Raw genomic sequence first — 14361 nt, 5'->3', positions numbered from 1 at the left:
GAAATGGAAGCAGCAGGCGCTGTAAACGTTATTACTCCCCAAGACATTCGACCAAAGCCACCATTAATTCATCCCGCATTAGCAAACTGGTAGTTAGACAAGATTGCAACCGTGAGTTAGTGACTTAAATGGGACTGGACGCGTTATGAAGTTCCATTTTTAATGCCATGCTTTGGAAAGCAACGCTTTGAAAAGGAGAGGACCCAATCGAGTCATTAGCCAATCTTGCCTTGCGTCGTCTACTTATTCGTTTCGCTAAGGAATTCCAGCGAGATGGTACGCCGCGGATCTGTCCTGAATGCATTTCGGAATCATATTTGATATCCGCGAAACGCATTGCAGCGGACAGCAGGCGTCCGGCATCGACCTGCATCCAAGAACACACCGTTCGATGAAACAATCTCCAAAGAAATCTCTAGCATTCCCCATACATCGGATCCTCCGTGAACTCTGGAAGCTAGCAACGCCGTCTCTATTTCTTACTAAAACGTACTTGTCGATGCTCCAGTCGTGGCCGCAGTCCTTCATCATCGATAGAGCCTGGCAGAAGTCCTTGCCGATCGCCTTCAAGTGCTTCGTGTCGAGATGCAGCCCGGCCAAGTTTCCCTGGTCGCAGCCGCAGAAGCTGCTCTCCATCGTGTAGCTTCTGCACGGATCAGAGAAATGAGACGTTGCGCGGGGAAAGGATTACCGTCGGAGGAGGGACCAGTGTCACCGTCGATCGGCAGATCGTTGCTGGAGACGCGACGTACCTCGGTACACCGAGCTGCCTCCAAATGGCTACCCTAGCGGTCGCCTCCTTATGCCTCTCGACCTTGAACGAGCACAGCGGCAACGCGAACGCCGGGGATATCCTTTGCATGAGGTGCGGCAACATCTGAAACGAGCACGCATCACTGCAGACCTCGGACGCACGCGATCCCCTGATCGTCCCTCAATTACGCCACGAATTTCGAAGTTGGACCTCGGCTCCTGCGTCGATCTCGCGCCCCTCCTCCTCGAAGCGAGACCGCGATGTAATTACAACACCGACCCTACTCACGGGCCGATCGGTGCGACCTTGGAAATTTCACGAGGCCGCGAAACCGAGACTGGCGGCTCTGAATGAAAATCCACGCTCCCGCGTGCAGCGGTCTAAAGTTAGAACGGTGAATCGACGTTCGATCTGGTCCCCATGTAAATTACACGATCCCGGACGATCCCGCGAGGATGCCAACCTCCGAGAACCGCTCGAACCTGGATCGGGCCCGGCTAGATCGCGCTAGATTACCGTTCGCGGCGACGCACCCATCCGAGGGTAGCGCGGTAACGCGTTACACGATCTAAAAATAATCCCCGGCCGCGATCCACGTCCGTCCCTTACCAAATACTGCACCGGCTGGTCCGGTTTCGCCCTGTCCGCGGCGCTCCAAGAACCCGACCTTGAGCAACCAAAGAGAAACACGTTCTTCCTCCGTGAATGGCCGTGATAGTCGACGAAAACGTGGGGAGGTCTCTGCAGCACCCTCGTGCAATACTCCATCAGGCCCTTCGTGTGGTAGATGACCGGATGGAGCACCTGGTTCGGGTTGCTCCACCGCCTGTTCAGATCCTCGTTCGTTAAGCCGTATCGATTACTGTAATCGGTTGAAAATAAACTCGTCAGCCGTGCGTTCCGCGCGGCAACAGCGAACGGGAGGGGCAAGAAAGAAAAGATGCTCGAAGCGGGCGCGCGATGGCAATTTACTTGGGGGTACCTATGTACTTATTTATATCGAGGCGTGCCTCGATAGACGCTGCCTATGGCCACGGACAATGCGAAATGAACTTCTCGGAAGCGCAGCTTTAGAATCGCCCGCCGGTTGGCGCTGCGCCGGTGCAGCACGTTGCAGCCAGGTTGCGCCGAGAAGGAGAAAGGCCTCGTCAGAGATCGTCTTCATTTAAGGATTCAGCCGCGGTTGGAAGGACGTTTCCGGCGGCCGGAAGCCGCCCCGGAGGAAGTGACGCCTCCGCGTCGCGCATAGCTAATGGTGGGGCACCGTGGACCCCTGGCAATGCCCGGGGCAGCCACTTCGCTTCTACCTGTCGTCTTGACATTGTTTCAAGATGTACATGACGCTCGGCTGTCTGAATACTAAGCGCGTCTATTGATCTTGCCAGGGACGTTCGAACATCCCCTAATTGCTCGTTTTTAAGTCCGGTACGCGCCCTGATAAATCCAATCGGAGACTCCGACGTCCAGACTCGTCGATCGTAGCTTTCCTTACGGCGCAGAGAGAAATAATGTAGGAAGCTTGGCTGCGATAAAAATAGGCACCGCCCCGGTCACGGAAGAGCGAGAAGTCGCTCGCACCGATCGCCGTGGGGGGATTAACAATCGTTACACGCGTACCCGTGGGCAGGAATCGCCGATCGTTCCACCCGATCGAGGCATCGGGCCACGTAACACAAACATTAGCAATTTGACGCCTCGTAATCGCTTCCGGTGTTTAAGGCAGTCCAGACGCGCGTCACACGTCCAAGATAGCGCGGCGTAACGATCGATATCTGGACGTCGCCGGCACAGATGGCGGGGAATAATAAGAATAATGGCGGCCCGGTGACGATGCACCTGGGGATGATGTGCGCGCAGAAATGTTCCCTCACGTCTGGGGACGTTCACCGTGGCCGGGCATTCGCAGAAACCGTCGAGAAACAAGAGTCATCGGGGATAATAGATTTCGTCCGGCGGAAAGATGCTCGACGGGCGCAGAGGGGAAACAAACAAAAACCATCGGAGAGAGCCACTACTTGCCTGGACGCGTATTAAAATGAAATCATCGCCAGGACTGACGAACGGCCCCGCGTTTTGCTGGCGAGCCATTAAACACGGCCAGCTCCCGGAACTCTAACCTTCCACGAAACGCTGTGCCGTTATCTTTATCTCTATTTCGGGCGGCGATCGATGCCCCATTATAGCCACCAAGGTTAAAAAGTTTCGTCCCTCTTTTCACGACGATTGCGATTACGGTTCAGCTTGAATTCGACGGGATCGACTGAACTTATTGTAGGATATTGGCGGGCCTCGCCTTGTGTTAGTCGCGGTACGGCTGCTTGCGCGAGGAACGTCTCGCGATAGAAGCCGGAGAGATAGGAGAGGGCCATCAGGCAATTGTTGCGCTGATAGATGATCGAAGACACTGGGCCCAGGGTGACGGAGGGTACTCTGGATGGCTCAGGACAGTCGAGAGACAACCGCAGCCGGGTCTACATTCTCGAGATTTGCGTTTAAGGGGAGGTTCCGGTCTAGAGCCCCAAAAATAGGTGATCTTTAGGAATTAATTAAAGGAAAACTACTGTGTATAATTTAATGGGACTTTTTGCATTGTATTAAGGATGTTTTAAGTTATAGAAATATATTTTTTGTTTTATAATTAATCATTGCAGACGGCACTGGGGAGTCGTTAAAGACAAGTGGTGGGACCTCTATCCCCAAAAGTTATTATCCGATTCGACTGAAACTTTTTTTATTTTTGAGAATATACCTCTGGCTAGGGTGGAAACCAGAAAAAATTACAAAAATGACAATTTTTTTAGAAAATAACGACACTTGAAGTTTGAAATCACTTTTTCTCTATAGTTTTCATCCTTTCAACGCCTTTGAAAATTATAAATTTTCAATTTCTTGTATTTTTCTCTAGTTTCCCTCCTAGCCAGAAGTATATTCTTCAAAGTAAAAAAGTTTCAGTCGAATCGAATAATAACTTTTGCAAATACAGGTCCCACCGTTTTGAGACCACTGTTTCGAGAAAAACGCGTTTAAAATTTTACGCGAGAGCCGAGTGGCGGGGTATTACCCATGCATTCGCCGCTACTCAAATGCCTATAACTCGGGGAATTTTACGAATTTCAACAAATCCTTTTAAACGCGTATTCCCAACAGATTGAGCATTCGAAAAATAAAATAAAAAGAAAATCGACTTTTAGACCGGAACCTCCCCTTAATCATTTCGTAATCTTCCAACATTATAGACGCAACGTGTTTCCACGGTCGGGTGAGAGACGCGCAGGTAGGCGACGGTGCTCGGAAATATCGATATTTCAGCGGAGGGAAGGCGAAAAGGCGTCGGACGTGGGTATTCGCCAACGACAATGAAGCGATTGTAGAGAGAAGCTCGTCGCCGTTTTATTAGCCGGCCGATGTAATGGGCAACATCAGTCTGTCCGTGCTAGCGTGCGATGTCAATGACTTGAACGGAGGAGCCTTGACCGCGAACTTCTCTCACCTCTTGAGAGATCCTGTACAAATTACACTTAACCGACCGCTCGTCTCGCGGACTCGCTCCGCGAGATTTTCAAAGGTACCGCCGCCGCGGCTCGCGTCCCAGGCCGTCGTAAAAATCCCCGTGAATTACTCGGCCGCTCGTTGGATTACGATTAACGAGCCCCGATCGAGCGATTTATCGTCATAATTTAATCCCCCGTAAATCACGCGCAACCGTCCACCGCTCCGAGCTTCATTGTCATTTTCCCTCGTCGCCTCGCCTGTTGTCTCCTCGCCACGGGGGGACGTCTGCGGCGCGACGCTACCGCGCCGCATCGCCGATCAGCCAGAATGCGGCCGTGGCTCCGCGGATTACATACATCGAAAGTGGTTTCGAGTGCGCGCACTGTCCGTTTCACTTCTCGACAGCCGGCGATTATCGTCGCGCAAAAGGGGAGACAGAAGGCGCACGAATCGGTGGAATTCTCCGGTGATCGCGGAACCCTCGGACGTTCGTGGAATGGCCCGAGGGGGAGGTTCTATCGACGGGGACGAACGAAAGCGCCGTTCCTGTCGGGCGGCGCGATCGGAGCCCTGAAATTTAGACGGAATCGAATAGTTGTACAGTTCGACGTCAGCGTTATTTACGAACTAACGGTGCTCGGAGTCGCGCAACGCGGGGCCTCGAAGATTGATCCGGCCGACTGAGAATTCGACGTGAACGTTCGGTGGATCGTTAATCCCGTTACGCATAATTTTCGCCGGTTTCTTGCTCAATTATCCCGGGCTCATTTATCTTCGCGGGCCCCGTCGCGATTACGCGGGCCCAAAGAAAACACGTCCGCGCCGCGATGCTTCTGAGAAGGGCGGGGGGAGCAGCAGGACGCGGTGAAGAATCCGCGGATCGTTCTTGCAATCGGGACATTCCATGCGAACTCGGACAGATTTCGGAGTATGTTTCGTAGATTGCTGAAATTTTAATGTGTCGTAGTCTTTAGTTATATTTAAACGTACCTCGAAGGATTTTTCAATATTTTGATAAATGACGATTTTACAGCGGTTTGAAGTTAAGTGCTAACTTTTTTTTCAATACATTGTCGCTATGGAAGTAGTAAACGGATGGAGATGAGCTTTGCGATGCTTATAGAGAAGGCATTGAAGTTTTAAGATAAAATTATTTCAGTTTAAAAAAAAATAATGAAACATTTTTGTGCAATTATTTTAAACAAATGCAGGTTTTTAACATCGGGCGCGATTTTAAAAATCTGAAACAAAGAGGAGAATATAGTTCTGTCCTTTCCCTTGATGGACAATTTTTCAAAAATATGGACATTTTAAAATTGGCTCTGTAACAATTGTCGAAAGTTGACGCTGCGTCGCCCAGCACCGCGGTACTATACCTGATATTCTTATACAGGATTCTCGAAAATGGTAAGTATTTGAAAAAAAACTGAAGGAGGAAAACTCTTACTGTTTTTTATATCCAACATAATACGGTATCTGAATTTTTGGTGTTCGCAATATTTTCCTTGAAACGAGGGTGACTTTTAGTTTTTTAAATGGAATGCTATATATTTGATTGCGAAATATGAAAGCGACTGTCAAGACAAATTCAACCATATGGTATACTATGACCTTCAAGTCCACACAAGGTTAGGAACTTTACTACTTCCATAGCTATAATGTATTGAAAAGAAGTTAGCACTGAACTTCAAACAGCCGTAAAATCGTAATTTACAAAATTTTGAAAAATCCTTTGAGGTGCGTTTAAATATCACTAAAGACAACAACATATTAAAATTTCAGCAATCTACGAAAACTTACTCCGAAATCTGTCCGAGTCCGCATGGAATGTCCCAATCGTAAAGCGAAATCCTGGTTGGCACCTTGGGAACGGTCATTTCTTCGCGGTCGTCTTCCACGTATCACGCATTTCTTCCGTGAACTTTACTACCGACCGTCCCCCGTCGGGCCCCCGGCCCGCTTATCTTTTCTTCCATCTCTTCTCGCCTCGCGGCATTTCCCTCGAGGTTATCCAGGGCTTCGATCATGTAACCGCTCCGTGAACCCCTTTTTTCCCCTCTCGCGGGCCCGCGGGCCCAGCGAGAAATCTATTTCCTGCGCGCCACTGAAATATGACCCGTAGCTGAGCCTCAATGCGATCGAGCACGCCACGGAATCGCGCTCAAGCATTTTTCCGCGGGCCCCAGAACGCTCCGACGTGCCGCCTAATGGTCCCCATAACTTTCAACGAGAATCCGCTGAAGATATTAGAGTACTGTCCTCGGGATATTCCCGAGAGAAGCGTGGAGAATTTTCCCGCAGCGATGTCGACGCCGTGTTTCCGCGAAACACTTAACGAAGTGGCAGCATTGTAATAGAGGAATGCACGGGAGCCGTGGCCAGGCGCTTTTGTCGCGATATATCGTCTTTTAAACGTGCAAATTACCCCGATGCACCTTCTTGCAGCTCCCGCGGTTATCTCGAATGCCCCTCGCTGTGCTATCGGGAGCTGGTTTAAACTCCGTGCGTCGTTTAGCGGGGCAATAGGAGCACGGCAACAGGGAGCACGCGGACTATCTTTATAGCGTCAGCAGATAGCTACGAAGGGCCGAATGACATTCGTTCTGGACCGTGGGCCGGCTAAAGGGCTAACCGCGCATTAGAATACTCGTGACCAGTCCCCGATTTGCATTCCGCCAAGAAACCAAGGCCTCAACGGGGCCGTTTTTTACGGACGGCGAAAAGAGCGAGCGGATTCATTCTTCTGCCACCCTGCGACCCCATCCTTCGAGGCCTCGTTCGTGGGCAAAGCAACCCTTAGCGCAAGGTTCCTCGCGGACCCTTTCTCGGGAACAAGGGCATGCCAGGAATTCGACGGAGAATAATTTAAGGGGGGGTTGCGCCTTGATGGGCCGACAAATAGATAATTGTTTGTGAATTTTTTGTACGAAAACGGTTCGACAAATTAATTTGAGGTTTGGCAGGCTGTTCTATTGTATCTTGAACTATTGTTCTGAATTTTTGTGTCACAGTTCAGATTTCACATGGAACCACGAATTTTAGAAAACATTAATATTTTTGTTTATAACTTTTTTCTAATTGTTTAAGCAATTGATAAAACTTTTACCATTTGATAGATCTAATTAAAAGAAGTAACTTTTGTCTTGAAATTTCTTTTCTATATCTTACAGATTGCGAGTTAGAAAATAAAATCGAAAGATAGCCGAATCTTCAGGGGTTAATTTCACCCCGTTAGTGTGATTTTGGGTAGCAAAAAAAAATTGCGTTGTAATTAGGAGGAAATTCCCTACATATCCACAAAGTTTTAGAATTTTTTGAATTTTCGGGTTCGGGATCTTCCCTTGTCAGTACAATAAAAGAGACCCTATACATATGTAACTGTGTAGAGCAAACGTTTTGGAAATATTTGTGGGAGTGGGGAGAAGATGTGTTACATTCATGACGCCGTTACGTTTGTCCCCGCTCTCCTCTAACTATTTTTCGGCCCAACAAAGCGCAACCCCCCCTTAAGTTTCCATAACCCGCGACGGCACTGGCAGGCGAGATGCTGCTATCAGAAAATTCAAACGACGATATCACAATTTATGGATCTGCGAAAGGAGGAATCGTAAATCAATTTCGACAGGCTATTGCCTCCGTCACGGAGGAAAGGGGCGTTTAACGGACAGGAAATGGTGTGAAAAAAAAATGATTTGTGTGATTCCTCGAGTTCGACGCACTCCTGCCTACGGAATACATCCGAGTTTCCGGTGTCGTGGTCGCCGTATTCTTCTATCTGCCCCTTTTTGCATTCACCGGGCTGCTCGTCCTACCGAGCTTCGTCTACATATATCGATGTGAGAAAAAAGCAGACACAGCAAAGAGGAATAAGTAACGGCGCTTTTTTTCACTCGAAAACGTTAGACTCCAAGGACGAGCGACCAGGAAATCGCTACGTAGGCGTCGATGGGGGACCAGCGGCGATTTTTTGTGCCTACGTGATGCGCGCTCCGTCGTCGAAAACAGATTTACCTCGACGGTAAACTGGCAGTGCAATGTCTCTGATTGAACGGAGAGAAACATTCGCAGGGAGGCGGCGAAATAAATCGCGAGATTTAAGTTGAGATTCCGCTGGTAAACGAATGTCCCCGCGCGAGCCGGGGAATAGATTTCGCGCCTATCCGAATCGAGATTTAATTTAGAGGCCTGGCCGTCTGGGGCTGCGCCGTGGGCATAGTTCCCTGGAATCTTTCCGGCTAACTCCGCGCGATACCGAGAAACTATATAACACAGGCAGCGCCGAGGGGCGAACCGAGCGGAATTGGGTCCCGAAACACGATGAAAAAGGCATTAAAGAACTTCTAACGAAACGAATGTTTGACAGGCTGCCTCTAAGATGGGCCGAATTGATAGCTGCTAATACCTAGAAAGTCTCTTGCGAACGCGTGACTCGAGCCGCGATTATTGATGAGTTGTATTCAACGTTCCTGCCTGCGAAATAAAGCACGCCAGTCGAGCGTCAGAAAAAACTACGAGTGCTCGCGCGACGGAAAAAGTGTTGGCCCTACGGCGTCGGAACGTGTCACGACACGTTCGTGAGCCTTCGATCTCTCCCGACTGTTCGAAGCCCGCGGACGTTCCGTACCGTTAATAACGTAAATCACTGCGCCATAGTCGTCGAATATAAATGAATTCCCCGTAATGAGCCGAGAATGTTAATTCAGGCGTTCGCGGTGCTCTGCCCGTATCCTCAGCCTAGCCAGCCATCGGCTTTACGATTTCCACCGATGGGTAATTGTTTATCGCGCCAAAAGCCATCACGGGGAGTCCCGGGCCGGCGAAGGGACCTGCTGACCGGCAGAAAAAGGACGATCGTCCGCGCTAGCGTTGCCGGTCGGCCATAAATCTAGTCGCAAAGCAGCTCTCCTCCCTCAATTATAATATTAAAACGGCCTGGCTCGCGTTTCGACCCTGTAACCGCAAGCAGAGGTTCACGGTTTCAGGTTCTAGGTCACGCCGTCGCCGGCTTGGGGCACGGTAACAGAGGCGAGGAAACAAGGGGGGCCCCAAGTAAAGCGGTGGGCAGCGCGAGGTGCATTTAACGATCCTGCACCGCCGCGGCTGTTATTATCATCCATTTCTGCGTTCTATCGGCGATCACCTGCATCAGCGTTGCGTGCTCTCGTCGGAGGAGCCAGCAGGCGGGGAGGAGGGCGAAGGCTCGGAGGTCCCGACGCCGGGCGATGATTTAGAGAACGCGTCGTGGATTACGTGTCCCTTGCCATTGGGTTCTGCTCTTTCCTCGGTGGAACCAGGGGGATTGTATAATCGCATTAAATCGCCAGGGAAGAGGACCATCTACCCATACGGGCGCGGGACAGCGTGCGCATAACAAGGCGTGGGTATACGTGTAATCGATGGGCCCAGCCTGAAAGAAACCCTGGGAAATGTTGTGCTCTCAACCCTCTGGACGGTCCAGGTTTCTGTCTTCCTCTTCTGTCAACGAGTAGCTCCTTCAAAGAGCAGCGCCTGAGAATCCCTGTTCGAGGGGCCCGTCCAAAAGGAAGAAGCAGCCGATGAACTGTCCCGATGCTAGCTGAATTATGGCCCCGACGAATGGATGGAGGAAAAAGTATGCAAGGTCGTTCGGCCCTTTTGTACTACGTAGCGTCCCGACTACTTTTGCGCGCGTTTAATTGGAGCCTCTAGGAAAGGGACAGGGCCGAGGATGTTCTATAAATAATCGCGGGATCATATTCCTTTTTCCAGGCCCTAGAGTTCGTAAATCGTTGGAGGACTATGGGGCAGAGCACGGTGTGGTGTAATTCTGGTGACGAGCCGTGCGTCGCGGACGTTGCGGGACACGAACCGCCACCCGGTCGGGGAGGGTTGGAAACGCGATATCGTTGGATGGGCATGAGAGGAGGCATCCATCGATCTCGATATCGAGACGAACGGAGAAGACAGGACGATGAGGATCACTGTCCTAGAAGTATCAAAATGGAAGAGTCGAACGGCGTGGAAGCCTTCGGAGCGGTACGGCTCCTCCGATCGTCTCGGACGCGGAGGCTATTCGCGGGCTAAAACAGAGTCCGTTCCGTGCACGGGGGAGCGGACGAGCGAGAGAGCCGTCGGAAGAAGAGGCACGAGGATCACGTGGGGGAAGAACAGAGGGACTGTTCCTCGGGGAGTAGGGAGAAAGATAGAAAGAACAGGGGGCCTTACATAGCGATTGCTGGCGGGGCCTGAAATAGACCTCGAGAATCCTCCTGTAGCATCTCCTCTCCTCTCCTGCTTCGCCTCCTCCTCCGCCAGCGCCTCCTTCTTATCCTCCTCTTCTTCTTCGTCTTCTTCTTCGTCTTCTTCTTCTTCTTCGTTCAGCAGGCAACGTTGCCCGCAGCTCGAGCCTCTATTTCTTTGCTTTTGTTTTGGCAAAAAAAGGACCAAGTCCCTCGGCTCGGCTGTGAGAAGTTGTTTCTAGCGTCTCTCGTCCGCGCGAAGAGGCCCACGCCGGGGGGAAGAAGGAGGAACGGAGAGGAAGAAGAAGGTGGTGGAGGATCGCTTGTTTATCCAGGATCGAGCTTCTGCTTTCGTTTCACCCACCGATATATGGCCACGAACAGACCCCCGTAGGCATTGCCGGACCTAAGTGCACTCGAGTGCGCTCCGGCCTGCATTCCCATGGGAATGCGCGTCGCTGAAGAGAATCCGACCTGCTAAACTGACCTGCGCCAACGTACCAGCAAAACGTGACCCACGCAACGAGCCACGGGGCTCGGGAACATACTAGATTCGAGCCACGATCGTCTTTTTGCCCGTCCGCGCTCGAAACATATAAGTGGGACCCTGTTTGTTAACGAACCACGTAGTTGGCAGTAAATTCGCGGCTGAGATCCGCGGTCGGGGGACGAGCGTTCAGCTGAAACGTCCGTATGAAATTCCAACCGCGATGCCGGATAGATACCTCGTCATAACAGTGGTACTCGTAATGGAAGGACGCGCCGATATGGCTGCCCAATAACCCGGAGATCCCATAAAGTAGACTAAAGATAGAACTGGAATGGAATGACAGACGTACTAAAAGCCTCTATATAAATTCCTGTTACTCGTTGCTCCTTCGCTCAATTACTCATTTCTATTTACGATCGGGTTGCACGGCGCACAGTGGTCTAATAAAAAAAAGCTGGCCAAAATACGAAGACATCTTCCGATTTGTACGAAAATTGGTGTACAAGGGTTTTCGAGGTCGCTGATTCAGAATCTGAAGTCAAAATTGCAAAAAGAAAACAAATAGTGGTCTGGGTTAGGTCGAGTACCTGAAAAAAATATCAAATTTAAGACACCTAGTACTTCAGAGTTTTCGTGGTCGCTGATGTCAAATGTGTCATCGAAAATATAAAATTCATAATGGAGGATGTAATACCGCTTGCATAAATATTGTCTCTCACGTATTTTTTTCGTAGAAAAAGTGGTATTTTGAAGTTGAAATATAAATTTTCGAAATTTTTGTTAACATTTCCAGAGTAAAGAAAAGTAGAAAAAAATAATAATCTTGACTTCGTTCTAGTACGGGCTATAGCAACATGTGTATCGAAGATACACACCAAATTTTAATGAAATCGGTTAAGTAGATCTTGAGATTTTATGAGAGCAATGAGAATATCCTTTTGGTACACCCTTTTGCGTACAAGGCTCTGTACTGCCACCAATTTTGATTATTTCTCACTGTAAAAATTTGTAAGTATTGTTGAAAAGTGAACAAATACATGTAAAAAAACGTCAATGGAAGAAGTTTCATAGTTTCGTTATAAAAAAATTCCGGAGAATGCAAAAAATTGTCTATAACTGTAGAAGACCCTCTTAAGCACTTTAAATGTAAATATCCTATAGGGTAGCAAATTATAGCAAAATTTTTCAGTTGCATATCCTTCTAGGCAGTGTACTTGAAACGAAGAATTTCTTCTCTTTGCGTATAAAAGCGTATAACGTTACTTTTTTCCTCGTTCTTTATTAAGGGAGGACTAAAATGTACGATATATTGCGAAGGGAAATACACGGGTAAATGTACAAATATTTTGGACAGCTGCTATGCAAAGTTAATGTTTATAACACATATTTTAATGGTAAAACATTTCACAAATAAATTCCTTCAATGAAACTTTCTGCGATACATTAAAAATGATAGAAATATCAAGACATTGAGGACCAAGAAATTAAGCCGACTTTGAAGGTTTATATAATAATAACTGATTACTGTATTTAATTTTTCAAACGGTATTTGTTACGTTGCAATGTATATAACAAATTCACCATAGTAGCAAAACGCTGTTTTATACTTTGAAAATTGCATTTCGGCCAGCTTTTTGGCGAATTAGACCACTGTGCGGCGTCGGTCGCCGTAGACGAGCCCACGGCTCCCGGCAATACCGTCCGCGCCGCGCTCAAGCCCGTCCCGCCGAGTTATCGTACTTTAAATAGATCGATATGGACATATCCACGTGGTTGCGACCGGGTTGAAATCGGCATGGCATCCCTCGGGACCGCGATACCCGCGGTGCTTTCGTGCCGGCGACGTCGAGAAGGTTACATACGTGCGCACCGATCGAGAGAGATCCGCGGTGGGTCTCGGATGTCACGCGAGGCCCTTTTTGCAAACGGCTGCTGGCGCACCGCGTAACAGAAATAAGGCGTCGTGTATGATCGGCCGATCCGGCGATGTTACAGGATCTCGAATCGATCGGACACGAGCCGAACGAAGGAGAAGAAGAATCAGCCAGGAGATCCTCTCCTCCCGGCTTGCAGGCGGCTGATGGCCGGGTACCGGTTGCGTATCGTAACCGAAGTAACCGGGGGAGGGGGGGGGGGCGAGTCGCAGGATCGTTTCAACGGCGGAGAGAAGTCGACCGCTGGACGTATTCCAGGAGCAGGTGATCTCTGGAGCGAGAAGAGACGCGGTCAGAAATGAAGCCTACCTTGAGACACGAGCCTTTTTGCGTCCCGCGCTGTCGATACCGTCCCGGAGTGGACCCACAACGAAGAACGCCAAGATGGAATCTCATCTGGCCGACTCGCTGCTCCACGGTACATATTAAAGGTGCCAATATCGAGGCTAGGCATTAAGATGAGAATCGCTCTTCGGGGGCTGAAGATTTCGCGTATCTCGGCGGGGTATCGTAATGGCTACTCCACCGTAGCGAATCTCGAGGGGGGATTGGGATAATTAGCGCCCTCCCGCCCGCCTCTCCCCCCTCGGTATATACCGCGGACGCATAAAATGGAATCCCATCGAATACAGGCGAGCATTAAATAGTGGTAAAAATCGGCTGGATGTATTTAAACGATTGTACAATGATTATACGTTTTTCTGGCCCTCGGAGATACCTCTGTTAATGGGGGCCGGCCGATGCCGGGGGAGAAAAAGCTAAGCGCGGAAAAACGCCGGGGAATAAGAATAGACGGCGCCAAAGGCTTAACAAGGGAACCGGTTCAAAACCTCCAGCCAGAGTGTACAGACTTTCATGGAGATTCCACCGTCACTTCGACCACCGCACGATATATCGAGCGCGCGTATGATCCACGTAATGCTTCTGGACGGTGCAGCCGTGCCAGCTCCTTTTGAGTAATTAACGCCAGGCCGATGGAATTTACGACGCTGGGACCTGGACACGGTGTCGCGGGCCGGAATAAATGATTCGTAAACGCTGCTCGAACGAATCGGAATAAATCAACGTCGAACGCCACCGGAGAGAATGGGTGCCGAGTGCATCGTGGCCGGCCGATATTCTACCCCGCGGGGGCTGAAAAAAATCCGCGATATTGATTCCCGGCGGATAGTTTAAGCCGCGATTTATATCCAGCAACGACAGCTTCGGCGATAACGTCGTTAATTGCCAACTGACGACATCGTTTGCGATGGGGAACAGAGATTTTGAGGGATGGTATGCGGCGCTCGCAGGCACGCTCGCCGATGAAGTCTACCTTGAGGTCGGCGTCTTTTTGCGCCACGCCGACGATACAATTCCATTCAGGACGATGAAGACCGCGAGCAGGGACGCCAAAGCGAAATTCCATACGCCGCGATGTCCAGGGTAAAACAAACTAAATGACAGGGGAACGTTATTAATAGCGCGCACCGC

The 14361-nt window shown here is 49.8% G+C and overlaps 1 protein-coding gene across 7 annotated transcripts in view; it reads right to left on the bottom strand.

Annotated features, from left to right (window-relative positions):
- The window catches only part of LOC143368863 (cytosolic carboxypeptidase 1), a 36272-nt gene that overhangs the window by 757 nt on the left and 21154 nt on the right, over nt 1-14361 (bottom strand). For 6 of the 7 annotated variants that reach the window (XM_076812045.1, XM_076812047.1, XM_076812043.1 and 3 more), the window contains exons 15-18: nt 1364-1616; nt 753-877; nt 494-646; nt 230-367 (exon numbers count right to left, since the gene is read on the bottom strand). In XM_076812045.1, coding sequence (XP_076668160.1) covers nt 256-367; nt 494-646; nt 753-877; nt 1364-1616 — 643 coding nt within the window. In that variant the 3' untranslated portion in view covers nt 230-255. The remainder of the gene's footprint in view (nt 1-229; nt 368-493; nt 647-752; nt 878-1363; nt 1617-14361) is intronic. The other variant, XM_076812042.1, reaches the window with a different exon arrangement.

The sequence above is a fragment of the Andrena cerasifolii genome, chromosome 5 (assembly GCF_050908995.1).
Source record: "Andrena cerasifolii isolate SP2316 chromosome 5, iyAndCera1_principal, whole genome shotgun sequence".
NCBI lineage: Eukaryota > Metazoa > Arthropoda > Insecta > Hymenoptera > Andrenidae > Andrena > Andrena cerasifolii.
The sequence above is the reverse complement of the archived record's forward strand: the minus strand, read 5'-3'. Positions and strand labels throughout refer to the sequence as shown.